The 27,690-nt window shown below is 37.5% G+C and overlaps 3 protein-coding genes across 3 annotated transcripts in view; 1 reads left to right on the forward strand and 2 right to left on the reverse strand.

Annotated features, from left to right (window-relative positions):
• On the reverse strand, positions 1–21,257 carry LOC136259543 (GRIP and coiled-coil domain-containing protein 1-like). Its single transcript, XM_066053006.1, has 21 exons — positions 21,097–21,257; positions 20,088–20,758; positions 15,316–15,497; positions 15,019–15,147; positions 12,274–12,363; positions 11,752–11,880; positions 9,803–9,994; positions 9,398–9,579; positions 9,276–9,344; positions 7,542–7,611; positions 7,426–7,489; positions 6,788–6,840; positions 6,644–6,733; positions 5,801–6,004; positions 5,127–5,358; positions 4,213–4,289; positions 4,071–4,112; positions 3,519–3,646; positions 404–469; positions 223–349; positions 1–176 (listed from the first exon to the last, which is right to left on the reverse strand). The coding sequence occupies exons 2-21, from the start codon at positions 20,203–20,205 to the stop codon at positions 129–131; spliced, it is 2,292 nt and encodes a 763-aa protein (XP_065909078.1). The 5' UTR covers positions 20,206–20,758; positions 21,097–21,257; the 3' UTR covers positions 1–128.
• Positions 20,329–20,757, reverse strand: LOC136261222 (prothymosin alpha-like). The gene has a single exon (XM_066055195.1). It carries the CDS (start codon positions 20,755–20,757, stop codon positions 20,329–20,331), a length of 429 nt encoding a protein of 142 aa, XP_065911267.1.
• Positions 21,245–27,690, forward strand: part of LOC136259544 (serine/threonine-protein kinase BRSK2-like) — a 24,443-nt gene continuing 17,997 nt past the window's right edge. Inside the window, exons 1-3 of the mRNA XM_066053007.1 lie at positions 21,245–21,403; positions 21,558–21,655; positions 26,007–26,101. Coding sequence (XP_065909079.1) covers positions 21,562–21,655; positions 26,007–26,101 — 189 coding nt within the window. The 5' untranslated portion in view covers positions 21,245–21,403; positions 21,558–21,561. The remainder of the gene's footprint in view (positions 21,404–21,557; positions 21,656–26,006; positions 26,102–27,690) is intronic.

Below are 27,690 nucleotides of genomic sequence, written 5' to 3' on the forward strand. Positions count from 1 at the left end.
AATGATAGAGTTTAAGCACTAAACATTTTACTTGTTCATTGATTCAATTCTTTTATATACACCCTGTACATATCCATTATAATTCCAATAGAAATCAATACAATGAAATAGAGAGTGGGGAGAGTGTGTCATGTAGTACCCCACCAACTAGATTGGTTCTGTTTGATTAACTGGACCTGTAGTGGTTAGGAGCTCACATGACATCACATGATCATCACTGACCTCATGTGGACTGAAGTGTAACACGGTTGCTATGGCATTGATCATGTGATCCTTGCCAACATTGGCACTACACATATAATGCAAAATTATATTTTTCAGATACTCCAGGTTAGCTGTCTCCCGTGATCTGTTCACAGTAAAGGTACATTATGTGTATAACACATGTAACATAGATAACTACCTGCTTCTTTCTAGTCTTCTGATCTCTTCCTTCAACACAGTGGACTGTTCTATTAACTTCTCTTCCCTGCAAAGATAGTAACACTAATGTCATGTACAGCAGATCCTCGGTTATCTGAACCCAAATGTGCCTCAGGCAATGGCAAAAGTGTTCAGATAAGTGAATTGTTTGGATAACTAAAGCCTGTACTTTTATACGCAGAGCACTGTTGAAATACAGTAGACTCTCGGTTATCTGACCTTTGTTTATATGAAATTGGAAATGACTGTGCTATTAGGAACATACAGTATGATAGTACTGTATAGTAGGGACCACAAAGGTTTGTGACATGACAAAACATCACCAAAACCAGCCTCACTTTTCCCTGATGACAATGAGGCAGTATTGGATAGGTAAAACTAAACCCAAACAAGCCTTACTGACCTGAAACACTTTCAACAAGTTGTTAAAATAATTCATTAAACATAAGTTTCTGACTGACAGACAAGCGTAACTCCATAACAGCTAAGGCCATGGGCTTGACTTTTTCACTGTTCAACGTCGCTTCAGCCGGATACAGTACATGCCTTTTGGCATACTGCAGTACGTACAATACATTCTTCATGGACTTACCAGTGTCCTCATTTGTGTCCCATTTATCTTTGCTGACAGCAAAAGGTGTTGGTTTGATGGTAGCATGTGACAGCTTCCCTTCGAAACAGAAATTGTCCATATTTTTCATAGTGGCTACTTTGATTGTAGAGATGCTTTTCAAACAGTTCTTGATTCATAGTGCTGTGTAACCAGTTGAACATAGTTGGCAACGAAGTGTAATGGATGCTTCACTTTTCAGATGATAATTGATAGCTGGGGTGTGCAGTGCTGTTTCTTTCTTTTGATGCGGTATGCATGGGTTCACCAGTCATGATAATTGTATTTTACAGAAAAGTAGTTACAAAAAGTTGACAAACAAGTACACAAAAAATTTGAATTTTCAACTAGAGTAGGGACGATAGCACATCGATAAAAAGTACTGAAACAAGCTGGAGTAGTGCACAACATTAAATCACAGCAAAACAATAAAAAGTGTTACTGTGGAACCTCTCTTATCTGACCCCTATTATCAGGACACCTCCATTGTCTGGACAGCCTAAATTAGTCATGTGGCTTGTAGTTTATTGACCACAATGAGATGAAAGCACAAGGAGGGAGCCTAAAGGTTGCTGTTTACCTGTTTGGTGGCTTGTTTAATAACTACCAGTTGGTTGCTAGGTGATAATGCATTTTTACAGCCCAGGGAAGTGACCATGAAGGCTTTGTGACTTCCCCTCTGCCCACTAAACTGCATAGCACTAAACTGATAGCAATAATGACAATATTTGTTTTTTAAATTAGTCACTTTAGCATAATAGCATGCTATTCTTAGTTACGGACATTTCTGAGATCTGAGATACGGACAGTAGTACGTACCAGATCGCCCGGATAAGAGAGGTTGCACTGTGTATCCCTACTGTGCATTTCTATTATGGTATCTTAAGCACAGTGCCTACAAAGGAATATAATGCAAGCATAATGGGAACACTGAAGAACATAATAGGTGAAAATTTTGGGAATTCCTGAAAGCATTTTGAATTTTAACCAGTAGGGATATAACACTTCTTATTGTTTTACTGTGATTTAATATTGTGCACTACTCCAGCTTGTTGCAGTACTTTTTATCAAAGTGCTATGGTCCCTACTCTAGTTGAAAATACCAATTTTTTTACATACTTGTAATTATTTTGAGTATAGGTGTATGTTTATAATTTAACATAATGTATTGGGTCACTCTGAAAGATCATACACTCTGAAAGATCATACAGTTGTACTTAAAACACTCTAATAGAACATTCATTTCAATAGCCCATTTTCACACAAGGGCTAGGGAATGTGGTGGTTAATAACTGCGATTGCACAACACCCGGTGTCCTTTAAAATGTATTGAAGCCTATGGGGGTGAGGTAAGAAATCTTCACAGGAGCCTAAACTATACCATTTATTCTTATTATGAGTACGAAATTGTAATCATCAGGTTATTAGCATCACGATGGTATATAGTTTGAGAAGATTCGCTGTGCTGTGAAGCGGAAAGAAGCGACTTTAGCATGGTAGAAGACTCTAGTGACTTTGTTTACAGCATCTAGAAAGTCTACTTAGTGATTTGTTACTACGTTTCTGCAAGGCTGGGAACAATGCTATGCAAAATTTTATCGCAGAAAATAGATGATCTTTCATCGCTGTGATTCTATCAATACTAGGCAATTATTTCACCTGTTACAGTAGGTTTAGTGGCCATGTTTTGCTGCCTAACGATTCTCTATATTTATAAGAGTAAAAATACCTCGCTTTGGCAAGATGCAGCCTTTAAACCTTAACTGTTTGACACAAGATCGCTGATTTCTCGATCACAACACAGTGTATCTTTCCAATTTTCACGTCGTTGTAGTATAGTAGCTGCTATAGAAGTACGTTCTTATAATAAGAATAAACGATATGGTTTGGGCTCCCGTGAAGTGCAGAGGAGGTTGGTCACACATCATAGCCCTATGATGTATTGATGTGTGTTATTGCACAACCAAAATCGGAATTTGAAATAAGTGTTGGCATTTTCTTCTCTTTACATCACATCCACGTGAAGTATTCATGATGTATCCTTTGTTTCTTGGCTAAGAAAACCACACAGCATGCTTCGTGTCTGAACGAAGGGCACTGGGAGCCATAATTTATTGATACTAATTCGTGCATTAGAATACTAGATATCGATACTGAGGTGTTGGGGTTGAATGGGTTGAACTTTTCTTTGAGATCAAGAGATGTTTTAAGACGCGTGACCAACCTCCTCTGCGTGAAGTGTAAAGATCTTAGTCCCATAAGTTTCAATACATTTTAAGGTCTCCCAAAGGATACCGGATGTTGTGCAACGTGTAATAAATTAGTATTCATTACCATACTGTGAATACTTTAGCTTGCATGGAAATGGACTATTTAGAGGGTCAGACAGCTGAGGGTTTACTGTCACACACACACACACAACACACATACACACACAACTATGCACAGCTAGCCACACCCACAACACACACAGCTAGCCACACACCTTTCATGGTAGTCACTAATAGTTTCTTCTAGTTCAATACATTTCCTTCTAGCCAATGAAATCTCAGCATCCCTCCTAGCTTGTTCCTGTATGAAGTGTAGTAGTTTCACCTCCTCATCAGCCACTGGCTGTAGTGATAGAATGGTACAATGTACCAATACAGTGTGGTCCCTTTATTATACTGGGGATCATGTGTAGTGTAACATGTTCTTAGTTTGATGACAAACATATTCTGATAAATGAGCTCATTCATTAATAAAAAGAACTACATTAACTATACTAATAGAATACTCTAATGGCTGACATACAATCATTTTACATGTGTATAAATATTAACAAAAACTGTTTGGTATGATCAAGCACAAACGTCCCATACATTTAGTATTGGGTGAATCTAGGTAGGAGCAAATGTTGTTTAAATGATAGTAGACTGAATGAACCACTGGAGACAGGACACTTGTTCACTTCATTGACTTTCATGAGAACACAAACAGACACTACACTATACACCTGTATGTGTGTATAACACTTTATACAGTGTAGAGTACGCACCTTGTTGAGGATTGCCTTCACTGCTGACATTGCCTCATTTTTCTATAATGAACAACAACTCATCTTAATGGTAACTACAGTATGCAATATACTCAGAATAGTTCACAGTAAGAACTTGTTCTTACATACACACACCACACACCTTTGATGTTCTTGATGGTAGTAATCTGTGTGAATGAGAACTAGCAGCTTCTTCATCTGATAATGCACTGTTGTCTCCTATAAGACAACAATATCATAACAAGTGTGTCAACAGTGTAGCCACACTAGCAAACAAGAACACCTCACTAGCAAACAAGAACACCACACTAGCAAACAAGAACACCTCACTACACAGTAGTGATCATGACCAGTACTTCATGACCTCATTAGTAAGACCACCTCATTATAGTGACCATGTCAAGTAATACTATTACTCCTAAGGCTGGAACGAAGCTTTGAATGATTCGTGGGTTTGAAGGTTAAGTAAACTTCAAATTATAAAAGTATCCTTTGAAGCTTCGTAATGCACTTATAGTCTACGAAAGAATAACAAATAAACGTTGCTATCTTTATTGCAGCTGCTTATTTCTCTTGCGTAATCAATGTTTGTCTCTTTACGATCGATCTTCGTGTGCCATGCCCACTTTTAAACCATCGCAGTTCAGCTTCCTACCATAGTTGCAGCCTTAAAACACCTTATAAAGTGATAGATAATGCATGGAAAATGTCTTTTTAGTCATTAGTTGGTGTTTACCTATGCATGATTGCAGTATAGCAGACATGCCCATTTACAATCGATAGATCGTGTCATTCAGTACTGCTGCCATGCACTTTCCAAATGCTTCCAAACTTATTAAATAGGTTTAGAAAGGTAATAACTAAGAAGGATGCGCATAAATACAAGAAAACTTGAAAGCTAACACCAAAGCTTCGAATGTTCGAACATTTTATTAGCAAATATTCGAAGGTAAATTTCAATATTCGTCCCAACCCTAACTGCCACTAATGGACCCATTACTCATAGTTACATAACTGGTCCTCATAATGAAGTTCCATAGTGACCAGTTCACACACCTGACTGATTATCATCTGATACAGGAGGTACTAGTATACTAGTGGATGGAGTGGAGATACTACTACTAAATGATGATCGACTAGTAGTGATCCTCTTGTTGACTGATGTAGTAACTCGGCTGGATGACAACTCTAACTTTAGTCGGTTAATTTCTGTATCTTTGTCTTGTAGTAGTGTTGAAGTTCTCTCTCTCGTGGACTGTACTCTCAACTGTAGCTCCTGAAGTTTTTGCTGTACATTGTTATAAATGTGAGGTGAATGTTTTGTGATTGATCTACATCAGAAAATTTTGACAAAAGGAAAGTAGACAAATTTGATGAACCAGTTAAATTCATCGACTTTTAGTTTGTCACTACCGCCCAAAGCACCTTTAAAAGTACAAGTTTAGATTGATCATTTCTTGACTTTTGTCAACATTTAATCCATGAAAACTGATGAAGTTTGATTCATCACCTTTTCCTTTGTCAAAATTCCCTGTCGTGTGGTACATAATTTACACACACACACACACACACACACACACACACACACACACACACACACACACACACACACACACACACACACACACACACACACACACACACACACACACACACACACACACACACACACACACACACACACACACACACACACACACACACACACACACACACACACACACACACACTTTGTAGCCATTTTCTGCTTGTCCAATTTTCTTTTGGTACTCCTCATGTTGGGACCTCATGTCCTCTCTCAGTTGTTGACTCTTCTTCAAGCTCTGTTCCATTTCATGTTCATGGTGTGCTTGTTGTTCAGCTAGTTGTTGCTTCAACTCAGCATTCTCCTCAAATAACTCCTTTACCTCCTGATTAGTGCCCACCACCAATTCCTATAGTGAAAGGTTACACAGTAAGTTTATTGACACTGTATTTAGTGGCACCAAGTAATATGAGGTGGTAAACATGGTCACTATAATGAAGTACTGGTAAGTGAGACTGTTAGCTGGTATCATATTATGAGGATCCCCAAAACATAATGGAATGCTATCATCAAAAATCATCATAAAATACCTTACATGATGAAAAGTACAATATGGCTTCCCTGTGGTTGTGTTGACTAGCTACATACCTATCACCCTAAACACACATATTGTCCATAGTAATTGGATTAATTGCAGAGGCACTTCTCATACTGTTCTTTGTTAGCTGAATACAAATTAAATCCACTTCACTTTTCAATAATTTGATTGTTGGGGCATACACATTCAAATGTCCATTAGTATATCTGCAGGTACAGACAACTTCTCTTGTTCACTACTTTTTAGCTATTCCCTTGTTTCACAACTTTTTTCCTTCGATCCCTAGTCTAACTTGAAAAAAAAATTTTTTCCCTTCTACTTGTACAGTATAGCAACTACACAACAGACACGTGTACATCATAGCCTTATAGTAAACAAACAATAACTAAGATTGTAACAAGACACTGGTGTATGTTAAAGGGGTGTGACTATTATTAGAGCATTGTTCACCTTGTTATCTTTGTTCTTCAATACAGAATGTGCTCTAGTACGGAAACTGTCAAATTCTCTTTTCAAATCTGCCAGCTGCTGTAGACATTCCTGAAGAGATATTAGTATCCTGAATTAGGAAATGGCCAGGATATCATCACCCACCTTTGGTGAAGGTATATCTGATAGTAGAGATGTATATTCTGTTACTGTCAAGTCTACAAGAAGATGTAGTCAATGGTACAGACAGATAATATATACATGATACACACATACAGTGGAACCTTTGGTAGTTATCCATACCACAGGGAACCATATGGTATTCACAAAGACTGGACAGTGCATGGCTCTTTAGTTTGATGTAAAAGTGATACAATGTAATATCCTAATAGAACAGTCAACTACTGTAATAGGGTCCAGATACATAACTGTGTATCAGCTACAAAATAGTTTCGTTAATAGTGAACAATGTGCTTAATATTCAATGCAGCTTTTATCCATTGCTATTCCAGTCAGGCAGTGTAAGATTTACACAGAAAACTAAGTTTGAAACAAGACACTCACTAATAACCTAGGGAAACCTAAAATGCCTTAAATAACTATACAGTAAGGAGAAAAATTGATGTCAGGTGTGACTCAACTCACAGCCACCTGGAGGCTCACTAAACACCTCACTCAGTGGGTAAACATGAAGAGGTAACCAAAGACAGAACCATCATCCCTATTAGATCCTATGGGTCTTATACAGTACTAAAGGCACAAAGTTTAACATTAACAAGTACAACACTATATCATCACTGTACCTTCTATGTTATTTGGTAGAACGGTTTTGTCCACAAGTTTGTTGGTGGCTATTTTAAGAATTTTCTGTGAAACAAATAGAGTAAATTGTGATTGTGGTATTGAGTTATTAGATCACCTTCAGTCTTGTGTTCCTCTCCTGTAGGTTAGTCAGTTTTTCATGATTCTCCACCCTATCAACTTCCTGCCTATAATTAGAACAATATGTGATGCCTGATGTACTACCAATATTGGTGAGCCTTGTGATGTTCATGTGCTCCTGTTGGTACCAATAGTCACTGCTGTTACTGCTATAGTCATCAAAAAACAAGTTGATGTTGTGCTACTTCTAAAAACCAGACGCCATGCAGCTAGCTAACTCATCTGGAATTAACCAACTACGTATTGAAGTTGTGCAATAATGCCATTGTAACTTTTGGATTTTGTTATTCATGAAATTTTCATAATTCTTTAATTACGTTGCTATGGAAGTGCTTGTTAAACAAACTGCTTTTAACAGCATATTATGCACAGAAGTATTTTCTAAACTGTTTTATTGTTTGACTATAGTATTTTTTTCCCCACAAATTCTCTTGACAAAACCTCAAAGTTGCTCTTCATTTTCATTTGCATACATCGGGGATACGCCCCCTTTCCAACTCAAAGGGATAGGTTATTCCTGGTAGTCTACGAGGCCTGCACTGTTGTTTTTCTATTGTTAAACACCTGTAAAACCCAAAGGGAAGGTAATTCACAAAGTCTGAGGACAGTCGCCACACCAGTATTTCAGACTGCCGAAAAAGAAACCACCTCAGAGCAAAGTTTACCTTTGCATCACTTCATTTTGCTAAACTTCTTACGTAAAAGCTGCTTTTACTATTACTATAACAATTTTGCTCACGAGGGTGCGTATGAACAAACATAGATAGGCAGATAGTGCTTTTCCAACTCCTTGACGACCAAAATTGGTGCCGTAATTTTTTGTTTATTGCACCACATTTTGGCCATATTTATGAACATCAGTATCGAGCGTTCTATGGGGATATTTCCAACCGCTTTACAGGTTAGTGTGCATTTTATATATGTTAATTCTTACCCAATACCAAGCCCATCCACCACAGCTTGAACTGTTAGTTGTTAGTGGTTTACGCAGATTGGCTCATTTCAACTTGTCCATAGGCCCGCAGCGTACAAAATTGTTCAACAATATGGCCGACGAAAATGGTTGTCAAGGAGATGAAAAAGCTCTATAGGTAGATAGGTACACACACACACACGCACACACACTTTTACGAAAACAATTTCATGAACCAAGTGGCCATTCTGTTCACTATGCAGGCATTTTTAGGCTTAGTTATACTTAACCAATACTGCCAAGCTGTCAAAACAATGAGGCTGGTTTTTGGGTGACATTTTTGGTCAGAAAAAATCCAACCTTTATGATCCCTAATATACAGTTTTAAGCCACTCCAAGAAAATTCCTTGTTTCCCATTTCATTGACCTCAAAAATAAACGTGGGCAGGAGGTTCATTATCCATTATTCATTATAGATATTTCCACATTCCACATATTTTTGAAATTCATAACTAACTTACAGGTAAGAATACAGCAGAAATATTTAAACTAAGAACCTGAACAGTGAAAAGCTAGCTAAATGGGCTTTCTGAATGCTAAACTAGTTACTGCTATGCAATCACAGGATAAATAATGAATGACCATGCAGGAAGAGAATCTTCATGCGGGCGGGAAATGGGAAACAATGAATTTTCTTGGAGTGGCCTTACCATACTGCATGATGAATATAGAAGTGTCCTGGATTGTCATAGTTTAATGACATGTCATACACATATAATCACATGATCATCTCTTTACCTTTCTACATGTGCCTTAGTCAATGTGGTGTTCTCTTGATCCAACTGAGACACTCTCTCCTTTAATTTCCTTCAATACAATACACCACATTAACTTCATTACATCACTTGTGATGTGTTTACTGTATAGTGGTCTTGTCTTGGTCATGTTGACGCTCATATTCACCAATCGTATTTGAGAGACTGGACACCTTGTTTTCTAGACTGGTAACAAGTTGTTCTTCCCTTAATGCCTGTTGTTGCAGTCTATCCTCCACCTCTGACACTCTGGACTGTTCCCTACCCATCGCATGAAGGTGTTCCTCCTACAAATGACAAAAGAATAATAGAACACAAATGTAGTGTATCACTCACTGTGTGTGTATTGTGTGTGCTTGCATGTGTGTGTGCTGCTACTGCTTGTTATGCCCCAGAGTACAGGTAGCTACAGTACGTTTCCACAACTGCGTGACTGTTCTATTAGAGTGGTCAATATCACCTCACCAGAATATCCCCCACCCCTAGGGAATGCCCCTGAATACATCACACCTTCATCTGTTCCATTTCCTGCTGTAGTGTGGCTAATAATGGTGGAGGGTGAGAGGCCTGCTCTTCTGCTCTACTCAACTGTTCAGTGACATGTTGTAACTGTTGTGACAAGACTGAGATGTTCTGCTCATACTCCTTTGCCTTGTGTCCCATTAGCTTGTGTGTATCCAGTGATGACTCCAGATCTTGTAGCTGAAGTACAATGAGAAAAAACATGAAGATTTGTAGAAACAGTAGATCCTCAATGGTCTCAAGGTAATACAAGTGTTTAGACAAGTGAACTATTTGAAGTCTATTCATTTACAAGTACATAACTATAGAGCTCCACTCAAATTCTAACTTTGAAATGAAGTAGGGATTCAAGTAATAAAAAGTAGCAAAACAAGAGATGAATGATGGATTTACAGCATGAAAATCATGTGATAACAATTATTTTGGTCAACGCTAAAGTACCACCAAGCTATGCTGTAATACTATCATTCATGTGTTGTTTCACTACTTTATATCATTTGGATCCTACGTCATTTTATAATTTACTTTTTCTCTGCTAAAGCATACAGCTATACACGTCTATTAGAACATCATACATGACTGTTGTATTACTAGGGTGTCTCAAGTGAGCGTCTCACTTACGTGATGTCACTACTCCTTATTTTAACTGTGCTATATCAATATAAATACAGCTAGACCAATAAGGGGATGAGGGGCGGAGTAAATAGTTTGACATCTATTTGTTTTTAATACCACAGTTAACTTTAGTCAGACTAGAACTCTTTCGTAAAGACATGGAAGATGCTTCTAGACTGTATGACTCGACCATTAATTTAATTATCATTGGTTAAGGTTTAATAAATGAATAAGTTAAAACACACAAGGTCATTATTTCTTATAATCTTATAGCGGTAGCCAATCTGTATTGAAACGACTGCTCTACTAGAGTATTACAAACATAAGTTTATCCGGGTCGTAAATGAAGGCCAGGGGAGCTAACTTATTGTAAGGGTGGGTACGAGATTACAATGACTTAATCTGTAGAACAAGACTTATTACAACTAATGAAACCTGCGACCTGTCACAAGTTAGGATGTCAACAGCATCTACAACAAGATGTTTTAGCTGGTTCACTTGTGGGTTACATCTTAGTCCATGCACTAGTGTTTACCTGTAGTCTAACTAAATTGGTTGACACAGATAATGTCACTCCTACCCCAACAGAACAAAAGGTAAAATAATGAAGGTCCCAAAGTGTGCATCATTTCGAACTTATACTGTAGATAAACAATTACTGCAAACAATTCACATATAACATGTACAGGATGTATACCAGAACACACAGCCACATACAATAAGAGCTAAAAGAGATCAAAGTTTTCACTCCCATGTCTACAACTCAGTGACTATTCTATTAGAGTAATCCCATATAGTCTGACTGTTGTAAGAGAGTAATCATCACCTTGTACATTACTACCATTAGCAGTTTGAAACACTTTCAACAAGTAGCAAACATCAGCACATTCTAGTTCAGTATTCCTACAAATGGTTCTCATATACTATGAGCAGGGGTATAGCCAGACTTTTGATGATGTCACGTCCTAGCTACATAACAATACAGCTATCTATAGGGAATATATATTCCTTGGTATGTGAAGCATGCTAACCTAGGGGGAATGGGTGTGTGCCCACCCCCCTAGACCCTCAGTGGATTGTGATTTCAGCAGTTTAATTATCACAGCACAATCTATAATTAATTTGACTGTTGTATTTGGTTGACTGCTCTATCAGGGTAACCCAAACTAGTTTTTTTTTCTGTAAAAATATACCAAGCACTTTATGTAGGTAGCTACTGAATATTTGTCTGACTGCTGTGACTGTTTAATTAGAGTATCTTTATCTGACGTTTATATAGTGTACAATTGTTGATGTCCGGGTGGTATCCATTCAGTGCATACCTTTAATGCCAGGTCCTCTTTAGAACCTCGTTCCCGTGCCAACAGGCTCTGCAGTTCCATCAACATCTCCTTGTGATGTACCTCCTCTTCTCTACGTTCTCTCTGTTGTTGTTGTAGTGTGGACTGGACCTGTGTGTGTGTGTGAGGAGCATGTTACTGACGAGTAATATAAGTGTGTGTATGTGTGTGTGTGTGTGTGTGTGTGTGTGTGTGTGTGTGTGTGTGTGTGTGTGTGTGTGTGTGTGTGGTGTGTGTGGTGTGTGTGGTGTGTGTGTGTGTGTGTGTGTGTGTGTGTGTGTGTGTGTGTGTGTGTGCGCGCGCGCGCGCGCATGTGTAATGTGTCAATTTTATAAACTGTATACTAAGGCTGCAACAGGTGAGTAGAACAGGCCATTTTGTATAAACATACAGTAGCTGGTAATCAAAACCATTTCCACCATAACATACACACTCTAGTAAAATAATAATATTCGGATATCCAAATATTGAATATTTATTACAGCCCTACAGTAAACCACATACATTCTCTAGCTGTTTTCTTAACTCGTTGTGTTCCTTTTCTGCCTTTTCTCTTTCAGTTTGCAATTGTTTAGAAAGTGTTTCTTGATTGGCCTACAAGAGAATGAAATATACACTCTGTATACATACCACTACATGAAACGTCAAGCTAATGCACACACGCACGCACGCACGCACACACACACACACACACACACACACACACGTACACATCTACACTAGAAATTGGTCACCTTTGGACCAAATTTCCTGACTTTATTAGACAGGTGGTTGAATTAGGCAGGTCACTTTGTACACAAATAAAACAATTGGGACAATGGCCAGTTCAGACAGATGACTTTACAGGACATTGATCATTGTACTAGCATTCTATCACCATTTTACTGGAATTTCGATGCCAATCCCTTGCCATTGCAACGGAACAAAACGATGGCAAAATGGGAACTATATTTTGATGTATCACTTTCACACCTCAGTAGGGCTGGGAGATAATTTAGATAAAATTCCCATCGAGATACCGTAGAGTCGGGTTGTTAAGCACATGTATCTATTAAGCGCATAAATATTTCTTGTAATTAACCATGGATGATAAGTGCACATGACCAAATGCAACAATTAAGTTACACACAGCAAGAAACGGCAAAAAAGCTGAAAGTACTGAAAAATTAATGTCTCCTCAAGTGCTTACGTCTTCCTTGAGGTCTTCCTTTGCTATGTATACAGCAAATCAGCTAACTGGATAGTGATAATCTTGTTTATCACGAAGGATTTCACCCAGAAATGGAGTCAAATATCCTTACACGCTGGCGTGACCAATAACTACTCTATTACAACGTAGTGATTCCATGTTACACTCACCATATTTATTTATTAGGTGTATGCACCTCTAACAGATAGTATAATTTTTACAAAAGGGTTTCTTCAAAAATTATAAGCGCATGCGCTTAACAACCTGACTTCATGGTAATTTTCTATTATTGTGATAAAGATAACAGTTGTTTTACTAATGAAATAATTGTAAACTTCTGTAAGTTTTTGTAAATTCCAAAAATATTCGGATTACATATTTATGAAATTGTCTCTACTCGCCTGCCAGCTCAACTTATAGACTGTTTAAATTACTGTTAATGTACAGCTATTTGCTAAACTATCCTTACATGCTAATGTATAAAAGTGTAGTTATATTGTTTTGTGCAGATCACTCCTTATCGAGATAAACCATTATTGAGATAAAATTGGTCTTCATTATTGACAAATAGGTATTTTCATTATCGCACAGCCCTACACCTCAGATCAAAGGAGCCGCCCAGGCTACATTTACAATGTAGCCCAGTTGGCGGCTATGCTCAGGCTACATCTGAATGTAGCCCTTGCTACAACTGGGCAGCGACTATAGCCAAAATCAATTGTTTAAGTGATTAGTATGCACAACTTGGATTTGGTCATGAAAAGCCACTCAAATGTAAACCGTTTTGTTTCCTTGCTACCCCACTGGTTGAAAAATATTGGACTAAGGTGAGAACTAGTGCTATAACAGTATTTCCGCACGTTTTACATCTTCAATACTGATAACACGAAGTCACCACTTTGCATGAAGTAAGCAAGCTTACCCATCTGTATAGGCTTTTAGTAATTATTCCACAAATGATTCAATAGCACCGATTAAAACATTAAACCCATGTAACCAAAATTCTCTGTGATATCTCTAGGATTTGTCCATTCATCATAACCAAACGTAGCCTGTACTATGCTGACCCACAATCAATTTTTTACGCATACATAATTACATATACATCCAGTGGTTGCACGGATCAACATATTAGCTGTAACATGGGGCATTCAGGCTTTTGCCTGTTATGTGTTCCCTCAGACCTTGGACTGCAGCCTCATGCCTGTGTCACATTATACAGTAACCTGATTAGACAGGTTTTACTGTAGTGCATTTAAAAATTGTAAATCTGATAATAAAGTAGGAATCCCAGTAATAAAAAGCAATGAAACAAGAGATATATCAATGATGGTATTATGGTATAGAGGAAAATTGTGGAGGAGGTAAAGTTTGGCAAATAACCACCTAAATTGTATTTGGCAAAATAAACAGTTGCAAATTCAAGCTCATCCTCTTCAGTTATAAAAATGATAATTTCATGAGTTGTGAAATGTTTGGCGGGTTAAACTGTATGCAGTATATTGACTCATTAATTTGCCACAAAGTTTTCATCTACATACCTATGTGGGAAAACCCCTACACTGTACAATCCTGCCCACATACTTATGGTGCAATGCCATCATATAATTATCTTGTTTCATTGCTTTCATATAATTTTTGTGGTGACTGCTTTAATAGAGTATCTCAGTCTGACTGCTGATCTCAAGTGAGCCTCTTGTCTACACCATAAATTATGGCTAAAGCAAACCATTAGAATAGTTTGTTATTCAAATATTCGATACTGTGGGAACGGATTTGATTTATTAGACATACTTTACAATGGTAAAGCAGTAAAACTTCATGAAATATATTCTTATAAAAATTGGAGCTTGTAGTAGTTGTACCAACAGTTCAGCACAAATAAAGTTTTCTTTCCTACAAAACCATAATTGTAAGTGTTTGTGAATCAAATATATACATTAGAATATCCGAATATTCATTCGTTACTATTCGTTTTGTTGGCATTTAGAATATTTCTATATCAAGGACACACACACACACGCACGCACGCACACGCACGCACGCACACACACACTTACCAACATCACTTTCCTATCAGCCTGGAAACTAGCTTCAATTCTAGCTTTCTCTTCAGACAGAGTAGCCAGTGACTGCATCAGGGTATTCACCTTGTGATGTAATCCATCATCATCATTATCATCATCATCCTGTAGGTGTCACAATACACAGGTGATATGTGGTGTGTTGTAGTACATTAAGGAAGTGAGGAGACACTTGTAGGAAGCTTTTGATGACAGCAGAATCATGCAACGCAACACATGGTCAAACATGCTACTAAACATACATACACTGGCCTAACATGACTAGCTCTTTACTTGGTTAGTTGGTGAAGGACCTACTGATCGATCACTCTCCTCCCCAGGAGTTTGTTGAGCTAGTACTTGCAAACCTGTCCTGTTCTGTGGAGAGGAACATCCTCTAGGAATACCTAGAGCCTTCAAACTGGCCTCTAAAGCTTCTTTCTCCTTCAATAAACTTTTATAAGCTCCAACCACATCTGTAGAGGAGACAAAACAAGAGATGTACCATGCAGTGAAACATGTGTATTGTGGACACCTTGGACCAACCAATAGTGACCTCCTGATTATCAAAATGTTCTGATTTTCAAGGTCAGTTTGGCTGGGTCTGGATTATGTAGGTGTCCTCATCAACCAAATTACCAAAGTGTTTGATAGCCAAGTCACTTTACATACTCAGGGAGTGTCCAGTGTTCTCATTTTGAAAAGGCTAACATTAACGGGGCCCATTGTACACACTATGATTGAGAATTTCATTCCTGAAAGGCATACACCATTAGAATAGGTGATCAGAGTCAGTCACTCATGAAATTCACCTATCACAAACTGCACATGACAGTACCCAGCCATATCAAATAGGCACTACTGATTTCCAAAGAGAAATGCTCTTAATTTACCTAGAGGTGTGCGATTATATAGATATATTTCATTGTCGAGATATCGCAAGATTTATCGAGATAAGGATGATAGGTTTATTAATCTAGATACTAGTAAACTTCCGTAAATTATTTGTATACCTGATCTGGGAGACTAACATTTTCACTTTTTTATAGTCTTCAAATTGCAATTTGCTCACTTTACTGGTTACAATATTGGCAGTTTACTAAAATAAATAATTATTTCAGTTATTGAGATATGTGAGATAATCGAGATAAGTTCAAAGGAAATATCAAGATATGTCTAAATTAGTCATCGCACACCTCTAAATTTACCAGTTAGGACCTCTTAGCTGTCTGGTTACCAACAACAAATAAAAGAGCATCATAAAGTATTTAAGATAGCGAACTATAAAGGTTCATCTAGTGTTTCTAATAAACAAAAAAATTGCACAGAGGGAAGTACTACTAGGAAAGGTACAGTCAGTTATCTACACCTAACCTGATGTGTCACACAGTGTGTAGAGTACCACAAGCTAAATTTATGATAATTACTACCTTGTAACGTTACAGTCATCTAGGACCTACTCCAAATCAAAGACACAAGGACAAATTAAAGATTTTGGCCTCAACAGATATGACATGTTATAGTCTTGTAGGCCCAGCTGGGCACAGCATCTTAATCTCTTTCTTAGAAAGACAATTCTTGGCCTGTTGCTATAAAGAGGTTCCACTGTAATTTATGTGTAGTTAGGGATTTAAATAATTAGTACTTCTGTATCTGCCAAAACAAAATCTCACCAACACCATCACTGCTCGACAAACTAGTTATTGTACTCATCATTTCACCGGGTACTAAAAGCCAAATATGTGACCGGATTTGTGAAAAGGGGTCTTCCGCACACATCCAATTCCATGAACTTGAGAGACCAAAATTTGGATTTCAAATAATAAATAAATCTGACATTTTCTCCATTTATTAATCCATGCTGGTATTCACTACTGACCAAATTTCAAGTCAATAGCCTGTTCTAATCAGAAGTTACAAATGGATGTGTATGGAAGACCCCTTTTCGCAAATCCGGTCACATATAATGACATTATATACCTGTATATTATGAAAACATGTTTGTTTATGTACTGTTTGTGGATGGAAAACATTTATGTGTTTTGATTTGCTAAACTATAAGCTTTAAGGATGATTCTTAACACTACAATTATCCTGGTCCATGAAGCAGATGATATTGACTACAACCAGATCTAGCCCTCAGAGAAGTTTAATAACAGGTGAAGTCATCATGTGTGTATCACAATTAAAACACTACAGTAAAATGGCAGGTATAAATACCAATAGTTCCAGTGTATCATAAGATATACAATATGACTATATCAGTTGTTTGTGTGACCACATGAACATAACATAAGGTTACTAATGAATGAGAAAAACTCATTACAATCTACTGAGGAATATACAGTGGAACTTGTCTCAGTGGCCACCTGTATGTTATAGTTAAAGCACCACCACATCTGTGTATGGAAAATACAGTATGAGGGGGCGTGTCAAGAGGCTAATACAGCACAAGGCAAAGCCGAGTGCTGTATTTCCTCAAGACACCTCCTGAGTGCTGTATTTTTGTACACACAACTTTGCGTGGAAGGATCAGTGTCACCACTGTTGTATTTCCCTTATTGTACTGATCAGCTGCATAACTGTACTATATGAGTCATACAGCACCTGTAGTTATGTGGATAATTGGGCAAATACGGTACAATTATGCAGTGCAGTTTTGTAAGGAATGTTATGAAAACAGACGATCAGAAAGTTAGTAGTCATGTAATGGCTGATCCAGGATGGGGCATTAGGACAAATGCGCCCTATATAGCCCTAGTGGAGGCAGCACAATTGATCACATGACATTGCAAAACACTAAAACTATCCAGACCAATCCTACCAGTTGGATCTATGACTAGAAATAGATGAACACTCACTGATAATCTGATCACTGAAAATTTAAGCAACAATCCCACACACACACAGCACGATGGATCACGTGCATGACACTGTCAAACACTAAAACTAGCCAAACTAATCATACCAAATCGTTCTACGACTATAAATAAATTATATGACAACTTCTGATCACCGAAAATTGAAGCAATTCAGGTACCAAGAAAATCACTCTGAGCAAGACAACCAGGAATTACAATAAAACACAACACTGCCTATGCTACAAGAAAGACCACCTCTCTGGCTTTACAATTCCCAAGTGAGGTGTTTATACACTGATCCACCAGCCACCTAGCTATTATAAGCCAAGAAATTTTCAAGTGTGCTGTTAATAGCATTTCTCACCCAACAGAGGTGATTTCCTAGTCGGGAGATAGATCCCAAACACAGACTACTTCTTATTGAGGCTCAATAAACTGTTTGAGGTTGAGTAGCAATTCAATGGGTAGTGAGACAAAATTTCAACTATATTTATAAATAACATGCTTGATATATACCGAATCATTCACTGTATTGTAGTGGACACTAATAGACTAAATGTCCAGTCAAATTTCTAGTCACACAACAATTCTGACTCCAGAGGTGTCAGAGTAAAAGTGAAAGTGGTAAGGCTCTGCAGTCTGGGGGTGCTTTTAAAACTGCACACTTTGAGATGTTAGTCGAAGGCAATTTTGGGCTGGAGTACTGTGTGAAACGTGCTAACTAGTTAGCCTAGCTACTTGACAAGTGTTCAATGATAAAACTGGACAATGATTAAAAAGTACCTCTATAATATTTAACACTTAAATCTTAACACCATTTGAGTTTATTAATTAAGAGATAAACTGTACTGAATGTTTCCAAAGTAGCTGAGACACAAAGCCAAAGCAAAACATAATGATAATTATTTTTAGGGTGCTTAATATGGACGAAGTCAACATGAAGCTGTTCTGAATGAAAGACAAGTTAGATAACTATTGTTTCTATCAATTGCTGCCATCAAATAATGCATTCCACTACTTTTAGTTTTAGCTTCATCAAGTTTGCAAGTTATTTATTTATTTCAGTTAAAAAGTGGTGTAGCTCTGGCCTTACTGGCCACACCTAGCTACTTGTACTCCCTGTACTGACATGCTTCAGTCTCTTCTCATTGGCAATTGATGAATGACCCTATACCTGATACGAAAAGTCATGCTATGCACAGGCAATACCAGGTCACTGTCTGTGTGGTTCCTTTGACATTTGTCTACATCACATTTGTTTGGGGACCAGCCTACTTAAACAGTAAATATAATGTATTTATTTTAGACTTTTATTGAATTCCAATACAACTACAATTAAATTAAATAAAAGGTCATTTTTAATTTTCAATACACAAAACTTGAAGTCTTCACCAACCCCAATTATAAAACTGCTTATGGTTTAACTGTCAATCATAGTGTACAACCCTATAGGATGTCAGTAATACATAGGCACTTGTAGTCCAGCATAGCCGACCCGTGTGAGAAATGCGAGAGTCTGGTGACAGCCCAAGCTGCATTAAACACTTGTGTAAATGGAATACAACTCAATAATTTCAAAACACATACATAAACAATTAATTGTATAGTATGATGGTGATACTTAAATGACAACAAACTCCTACATTTATGTTGGATGTAGGGTTGACATAACAAACTTACTAGAGAGGACTCGGAGGAGGCTGTACATGTTGAGTACTGTTGCCTGTCAGCTAACTGGCATGCACAATTAATTCAAGGCTGGCTATAGTGGAAATCATATCAAAGTACCTTGTTAATTGAACTCTGAGCGATATGATTGGATGCGTCAGTTTTCTGTAAGACTGGCACAGGTGTGTAAGGTGGTTGTCACCAGATCCTCCAACTACGTGTGCTACCAGTCAACAGTCAAATTAACCACAAAATTATGGCTATTTAAAACCCACAATCAGTAAGTACAAGTATTTGACCATGATCATACTTGCTGGCATACCATAGGCTTTTACGAGATCACGTGACTTCAATTTTCTTTTTAGGACGCATTGGTTTTGCTGTTTGTAGTTGGTCTCATGGGTGATCAGTTAGCTCTGACCCCTCAAGCACACTAACAAATATCTAAACTACTTCCACATATTTACCTGGACTACTCCACAAACAACACTACCCATAAACAATGGACTCGGGTATCAGATTAACACAGTAACGAACCTCTAAATCTAGTTTGTAAGCGTCCTGCCTGTTCCGCTTGGCCTTCTATGTAGTCTAACAGTCGCGACTTAGAAAACGTTACAAAGAGTTCTCGCGAGTAAGGCGTATCTTCGTCCATTGCTACGCGATAACTTTCATTGTGGTACTCAATTTTAACACAATAATATACGGAAGAATACGATGATGATGAGATATCCTAAAATGAAGTCATAGTCATGTTCAAAACGGCGGGAGAGTCAAGCTAGGCTTCTGCGGTTAAAGTTGTTTTTTCTCCATCATTAACTTCAGATGTGATGCCTTTATCTTTAGCTAAAGGAGGGGGCTCCTTTTGTGGTCCACCATCCTCAACTTGTTTGTCTTCACCATCTTGTTGCTGCTCATCAGTTTTCACCTTCTTAGCTGAAATCTCCACATTATCCTCATCTCCACTTCTTTTTTCAGCAGTGGGTTGATCGGTTTCCTCTTCCTTTTTGTCTTCTCCATTTTCAGTGGGGTTTTCTGTTGTATTGTCTACAGTTTCTGATGGTGATTCATCCTTTTGGTTTTCAGCTTCAGGACTCTCTTGCTGGTCTTTCTCTGGTTGTTTCTCTTGTTCCTCAGCTGCAGGCTTCTTGTCTTCTGCCTCCATTGATGATTCCTTGCTAAGTCTTCGACTACTTCGTCTGGGCATACTGTGGTTGAGATAACAGACGCGAGATAAACACAGCTAAAACCAAATCAATTAACACTCCATTAACATAAAGTATTCACTATTTACCCTATAAGGTTTCCGGTTTTTTAATTCTCAGAATTTTAGTACAACACCCAAACAAAACTAAGAAGTCACTTCTTAAGAATCCAGCCCGTGGAAATATAGCGCGACAATTACCTCAAAGCGCTCCAAACTTTTGCGTATTTACCGCCAGCTCAAAAGTCAGTTTTACTAGTAACTAACAACTAACATTAGCTAAACAGATAGCTAGTAAGTTAATCATCCTATAGGAATATAATATACCCAAATATAACTTACCAAGCAAAGTAAACTGTCTGCTAACGAGAGCAGCAACTTGGCAAAGGCGGCGGTTTACAAAAAGAGCGGGCAAAGAGCACCTGTCGCTTGTTGACGTCTCAAACCAGCTGCCACGCCGTCTCTTAGGATCACGCGAGTAAACTAAGTAGGATCACGCGATAAACACTTCTACTTTTCACGTGATGCAAATGAATTCCGTTTTCGCATAAATTCAACAGTCGGTAAATCTTGTGTTTTAATATAGAAGTGCAAGTTAAGGAGAGTTTGATAAGTGCGTAGGTCAGCGTCTTACTTCATCCATCAACCAGTAAGTCGTATCGTGTCGTGTTGAAGTGAATGTGCGAACTTTTGGGTGGGGTGGGAGCTTACAATCACTTTTAATGAAGTTTCTATTTGTCGTGGTTTTGGGGTTGTAGAAATAATAACAAGGGTGTATTTACTAAGTGCGTTTGGGTTTCCAGGCTAATGGCTTCACAGACGAACCACTCACTAGATGAATCGGCCACACACTGTGTAGGACCGTACATGCTACAGCGTACCCTCGGTAAAGGCCAGACAGGTAAGCGTGTAGTTGTGTAATATTTCACATACTTCACACAAGTTAATCGGAGTGTCTGCCAGAGAAAGCACATTTTAGTTGTGACATAATCAGCATAACCCTTAACTGGGAGCTATCCCCCTTGGTTACACCTCTCTAATTGTATGTCACACTCTGATTCTTTTGCTTTGATTTTTACATGATATTTGTGCTGAGCTGTGTATGTGAAATGTGCCCACGACTCAATATGGGTTCTGATGTACTACAATACTAACCCCTTATGCTTCAGTTGTGTGCTACTTTGTGATTTGATAATCCACCGCCCCCTACGTTTATGAGGTCCCTTACATGAACTTGAAGAAACTCTTTGTACCTTCTCCACTGAATTGTAATATAGAAATATGGCGTATATAGTTCTGAGACATTGCTGAATGCAAAATTGAAAACCAAATTTCTCTTGGTTTAGAGCCTATTCATGGTTTGCCATGTATGCAATCCTAGCTATAGTGTCTTTGTTAGCTTCCCAGCTTATTTCAATCATGAAATCTGACATTAGCTTGAATTGTTCCTACCCATATAAGCTGACCTGATGAAGTTGTATTATGTTTCAATGCCTACTGATCATTTACTTGATGAAAAAAGAAGTATGCAATTAGTTTACTACTAAGAAGACTGTATATTGTTGTAGTAGCCTTTGATGAATGCAATGTGTGTGTGTATTGTGTGTACGTATGTTGTGTGTAATGTGTGTACGGTACAGGGGAACGTCACTTGGCTCTATAATAAGACTGCTTCATTGTAACGACCATGTCAGCTAGCTTCATGACCTCATTGTAAGACCACCTCAATATTGAGGCCATATTTTTTGGTCCCATAGGTGACTGAATTAATAAGGTTTCAGTGTATGCCTACATTGGTACATGATGTATGTTTATATACACACTCATGTACATACATACATACACACATGCATACACACAAGCTATGGATGAGTCACACATGTTATTGTACAAGATCAATAATGCTCCTTAACTGCTGATGGTGATGGGATAATAAGTACATTCATTGTAATGGTCTTCTCAGCTTATTACAAGTATTCATCACAAGGTCTGCCATCCATAACATTCTAGTCACCCAAGAGGGTGCTATGTCTGAGAGATGTAATGATGTAAAGTATAAGAGGAAGACGATGTACACTATACCATCTGCTAGCACTAGCTAGTGATTCCTCATTACTGACCTATTGAAGTAGCTATGACATGATGACCACAGCCAATGGCAGTGTTGTGGGTAGACCAATTACTATTAGCATATATCTACTATGGCTGTAGTGTGTTCTGATATTGATCTTCTCTTCACATCCTCACAAGTGCTGTTGAATGGTAGCATCCCACTTGTACAATGGAACCCATGTAATATGGGTGTCCTCTGACTGTTGAGTTTTATCCTATGGGACAGTGTCTGGGTCCTACTGTAGCACATTATCAGATCCCATGTTTCTGGCTAGTAAATGTTTGTATCGTAAGGTCCCATCATTTGTTTCTTGGCGACTTCTTTCTGTAACTAATGTTTTCTTTGCTTAGAAATTCTATTACCCTGTTCACACTATCGTGGGTTTACTGTTAACTCCAGGTTTTTAAACTCTTAGCTCTTGTTCATACTCATCTAACAGGAGCTCTCCCTGTATAATTATAGCCAAGAGTAAATGACGTGCTCATTTTTGATGCAGTGTATGGCAGTTGGATACTCTCTCTTCCATTAAGCACATGTACTTGTAATGTTCTTGTTTGTTTGGATAATAAGTTTCACACAGAGTAATCATCATCATCTGAGGTGTTGATTTCTAGCCTAGACACTATCCTCTCTTTTAAACTCACCAGTGCCTTAGAAATAGTAAAAAGTAAATAAATTGTGGAACAACAAAAAAGACAACCCACACAATCACATACATGAGTCAGTAGCACTGTCAATGAGAGTACTAGGTGCTCTGTGCGCATACCAGGTGTCTGTGTGAACAAATCTTAGCAAATTGCATGACTTTTAAAGCATGTTGGAAAATAATCTCTTGCAAAATAGACTTGCATTTGTCACCCACTTTGAATAGGAGTAATTTTACTGATGAAACTTTCACAATTTTTCAACTGACAAAATTTGAATGTTTATTTTAAAAAAATATTTCAGGTTTTCAGTATTACAAATATCATTGAAAACTCTTCCTGTATTACTGTGTTGTAATGCCATATCTGGTACCAAACCATATCATGTATGTTTCTTTTTTTTTTCCAACAAAAGCAGTCTGAAAGATTTGGCAGAATTAAAGCAATAAAGCCTTCAATCTACATAGGAAGTATTAATCATAACATTAATGTTGCTATTTTTGAACATTTTTTGTTTGACTGTAGATAGAATCATTATTAATCACTGAACAATAACACTGGAAGGTTTTAGTGTGGCAATAACAGTACTTGTTTGCCAAACTGTTCACACCAGATTTTAGTTTCAGATAGAAACTATACTGCCACATGTAATGTTTTGTGGTGTTGAAAATCATATAACAGTAATCAGTTAAGTGTTACTGGTCAGTAGAAGCTAATGACTAACTATACAACATCGTTTGACTGCAAATGATGAGATAATACCACACCTTGATGTATCAGATCATTTTATTGATAGTAAATATTGTCACAGCTAAACAGCTGCTTAATTGAGAAATTTATCAAGTTTTGTTTAACTGCTCCTTTTTTTTAAAAATTCAAGCACAGTTTCAGCCAAACTTCGTCAATTACATCACCATGACAATGCTTCATCTCAAGCTTCAGCAATATCACCAAGTATCGTTGTATCGTCTGGTAGTGCGTACTATGAGTAAAACAGTTTCAGAACCTTAATAGACTTTGTTTATACATGTAGTTAATAGTGTAGGGGGCCATTTCTTCGTACTATACCTATACAAGATGTCTCTTCAGATTTTTTGGGCTTTACTTTTCAGAGGGTATGGAGCCAGATCTGTACTTGAAAGTATTACAGAAATCACATACACACAATCATACAGTCTTATCAATGATTGTATGCGTTACACTCCTATAGGTAAATTACGTATAATTATGTAGTGCTAGTCTGTGTGACCCAAAACCTTTCAATTAGGTTATTGCAATTTTTTTCACAGTGGAATTAGTTTTCTGTTGACTGATTGACTGATGCCTTCAAACAAATATAATTAACTCCATAACAGTATACTGTGAGGTTACTGACTTAATTTTTTTTGCTGTTAAATGTTGCTTCTACCTGACAGGTGCCTTTTGACATGCTGTAGTATGTTCAATGCACGCATCATGGACTCACTTTATTTATGTCCCATTTCTTTTAGCTAACATCTTGAGGTGTTGGTTCATGGTAGCATGCTTGATGGCTTCCCTACAATTGTAATGAAAATTATCCATATTTTCCGTAGTGAGTGGATTGATTGCAGAGGTGCTTCTTGTATTGTGCAATGCTGTGTAACGGGCTGAAAATGGAGTGTAAAGGCTATTTCACTTCTTCAGTAATGGATGGGTGGGGCATACGTTCAGACGAAAATAATTAGTCTGGTGCCATTCTTTCTTTTGATGTGGTATTCCCAAGTTTACTATAATGTTACAAAAAACTAAACAAACAAGTACAAGGAAAAATTAGTAATTTAACCTTGATTAGGAATCACAGGAAAAAAGTAACGAAACAAGGGAGGTCACCTCAAGATATACTAGTGGACATTCTATCCCTTAGTCAGTCGTGGATATAGAATGGAGTAGGGATTAAGTGTCCACATTTATATCTGCAGGTGTAGGTACCTCCCTTACTTTTTTCCCTACAATCACTAATTGAGGTTAAAATTTCTAATTTCATATAAATTATATTCCATCCACTATTCTACATTGCATCTCACATTATTATAGTGGTTGTGTGTGGAAGACTACCTTTTCAGAAATCTGGTCAAATATTTATTGAAGAACGAGGATGAATTACTACCATGCTACACATTCTTGTGGTTACATACATTGTGATGTAGTGTTGATAATCTGTACACTGACAATAGTTTGTAGTCTACAAGTTGTATTGTACACTTTTGTGAATTTTTCAAGGGATTGTATGTAACATGAGCGTATTTATGTGGTTGCCATTGGTGATTAGTAAATAATACTATATCTTATCCTATCAGACATTACTATATACGGCAATAAGTTGTAATGGTGTGTACTTTTGAGTTGTGGATGCCCCTAAAGTATCCTTATTAGTGTAAATGGGACCATGGACAATTCTCCTGATTAGGGTGGGGTTCTACTATATTATGTACTGGTCAACTTACAGCTATATTTTACTACCTCGTTCTTTGCAGGACTGGTCAAGCTGGGTGTACACTGTATCACAAAGAAGACGGCAGCGGTAAAAATTGTGAACAGAGGAAAATTGAGCAAATCAGTGCTAATGAAGGTATGTTGATATGAAAGGTACAAGACAATATGTTTATGCGGGCATGAGGTCATTTCAAAAGGGATCCCTGATATGTTAAATGGAAAACTGTCACCCACCTAGACACGTTTGTAGTCTAAGTTTTCCTTGAATGTTATTATATTAATATTTGGTGCTAAACTGAACCAGTACAAGTATTGTGGTTCTTACTGATTGAACAGGCTGGAAGAAGACAGATGCATAAAAGGCACTTCCTATGTATATACTTGGTAGATGTCATAGAGGATGTGAAAGTTTACTCAACATGAACACCTTCATGTATGTATGATCAAATGAGACCTCTTTTGAAAAGACCCTCTAATTTATGGCCACAAAAATCCCCATGCAAATTTTCCAGCGATATTTGTGTTGTAACATATGAAACAATGTTTAAACGCACCTTAAAACCATTTCCCTCATGTACAGTGTCCATGTTGAGTTCCACTTTAATTGTAGTTTAAGGCTGTGTGACTGTGAAATTTCTTTTATTACCTGGCTAATGGCTATCCAATAGCTGCTCACACTTGTAAATCCGAAAAAAAAAATTATTGCTGTCAACCTCTTACTACAGTTATCACAATATTGCGATAATGAAAATTTAATGTAACTGTATGTACTGACCACTGCTATACATGCCATTGTGGGTACAGGTTCATCTTACTGAGTGGCCATATTGTGTAGGTATAGGCCTAATATGTAACCAACACTGGCTGTATCCTGTCCTAGTATCCTGGTATAGTAATGTACCTGCATTGTGAGTTTGTGTGTATTATTGCACAGCCCAAGGTGCTATTCCTTTAAATGATTTTGGGAGCCGGTGTCTATTTTTAAGCATATCCTGTGGAGTAGTACTAGTTAATTAAGGTAGTGCAGTTTAGCAGCTTCATTTACAACAGCTTGTGATGCCAACTTTGAAAAACAGTCAATTTTTACACCCAGGCATTTAAATGGACCAGGGAATGCATTCCATTGCCATGTTACACACTATATTGGTTTATTAGATAATATGGTACATCAACCATCATGCCATCCATTCAACCTACAAGATAATCTCATCATGTTTCAGGAATTTGAAACTCACACTGTGGAAATGTGTAACATTTGATTTTCCATTAACAATGTTATCAAATTACCAAAATCAAATTGTCTAGGAATTTGCTGTTATTGTACACATCTGACGTTAGCATTAACTACTCAACCGTTTTCTTGCAATTTCAGCCCACACATTGTTCTAGTAGTTCAGTACATGTTGTTGATATCAATCAAGTTTGTTGTTACATATCAGGGAGTCTCCTCACAAGGACTCAGCTCATTCAAGTTTTGTAAATCTCTTGGCAGTACTAGCAAAATATTTATGCACATTCGTTGCATGAAATTCACGTTAGAACACTTCAGTGTCTAATAGAGACATTTACAGACTGTCTGAAATAGCACAGTTCCACTGTACGTACATCGCAATGACAATATTAGGGATGGGAGATATCTTCAAAAACAAATATTGATAATTTTTTTTGGCACGTTATCTCGATAACTACTAATATTGCAATATGTCTCTTGAATAACTCATAACT

Source organism: Dysidea avara, chromosome 7 (assembly GCF_963678975.1).
Source record: "Dysidea avara chromosome 7, odDysAvar1.4, whole genome shotgun sequence".
Lineage (NCBI taxonomy): Eukaryota > Metazoa > Porifera > Demospongiae > Dictyoceratida > Dysideidae > Dysidea > Dysidea avara.

Bases quoted from the DNA above. Each gene is read 5' to 3' on its own strand.
- LOC136259543 (XM_066053006.1), bottom strand. From the start codon at position 20,205: ATGGACGAAGATACGCCTTACTCGCGAGAACTCTTTGTAACGTTTTCT. The intron at 9,580-9,802 runs GTGTGATGTATT...TGTCATTTGTAG, and splicing joins AGGAAATGGAACAGATGAAG to GAGGAACACCTTCATGCGAT. The intron at 7,612-9,275 runs GTAAAGAGATGA...TTCTAATTATAG, and splicing joins ACTAAGGCACATGTAGAAAG to GCAGGAAGTTGATAGGGTGG.
- LOC136261222 (XM_066055195.1), bottom strand. From the start codon at position 20,757: ATGCCCAGACGAAGTAGTCGAAGACTTAGCAAGGAATCATCAATGGAG.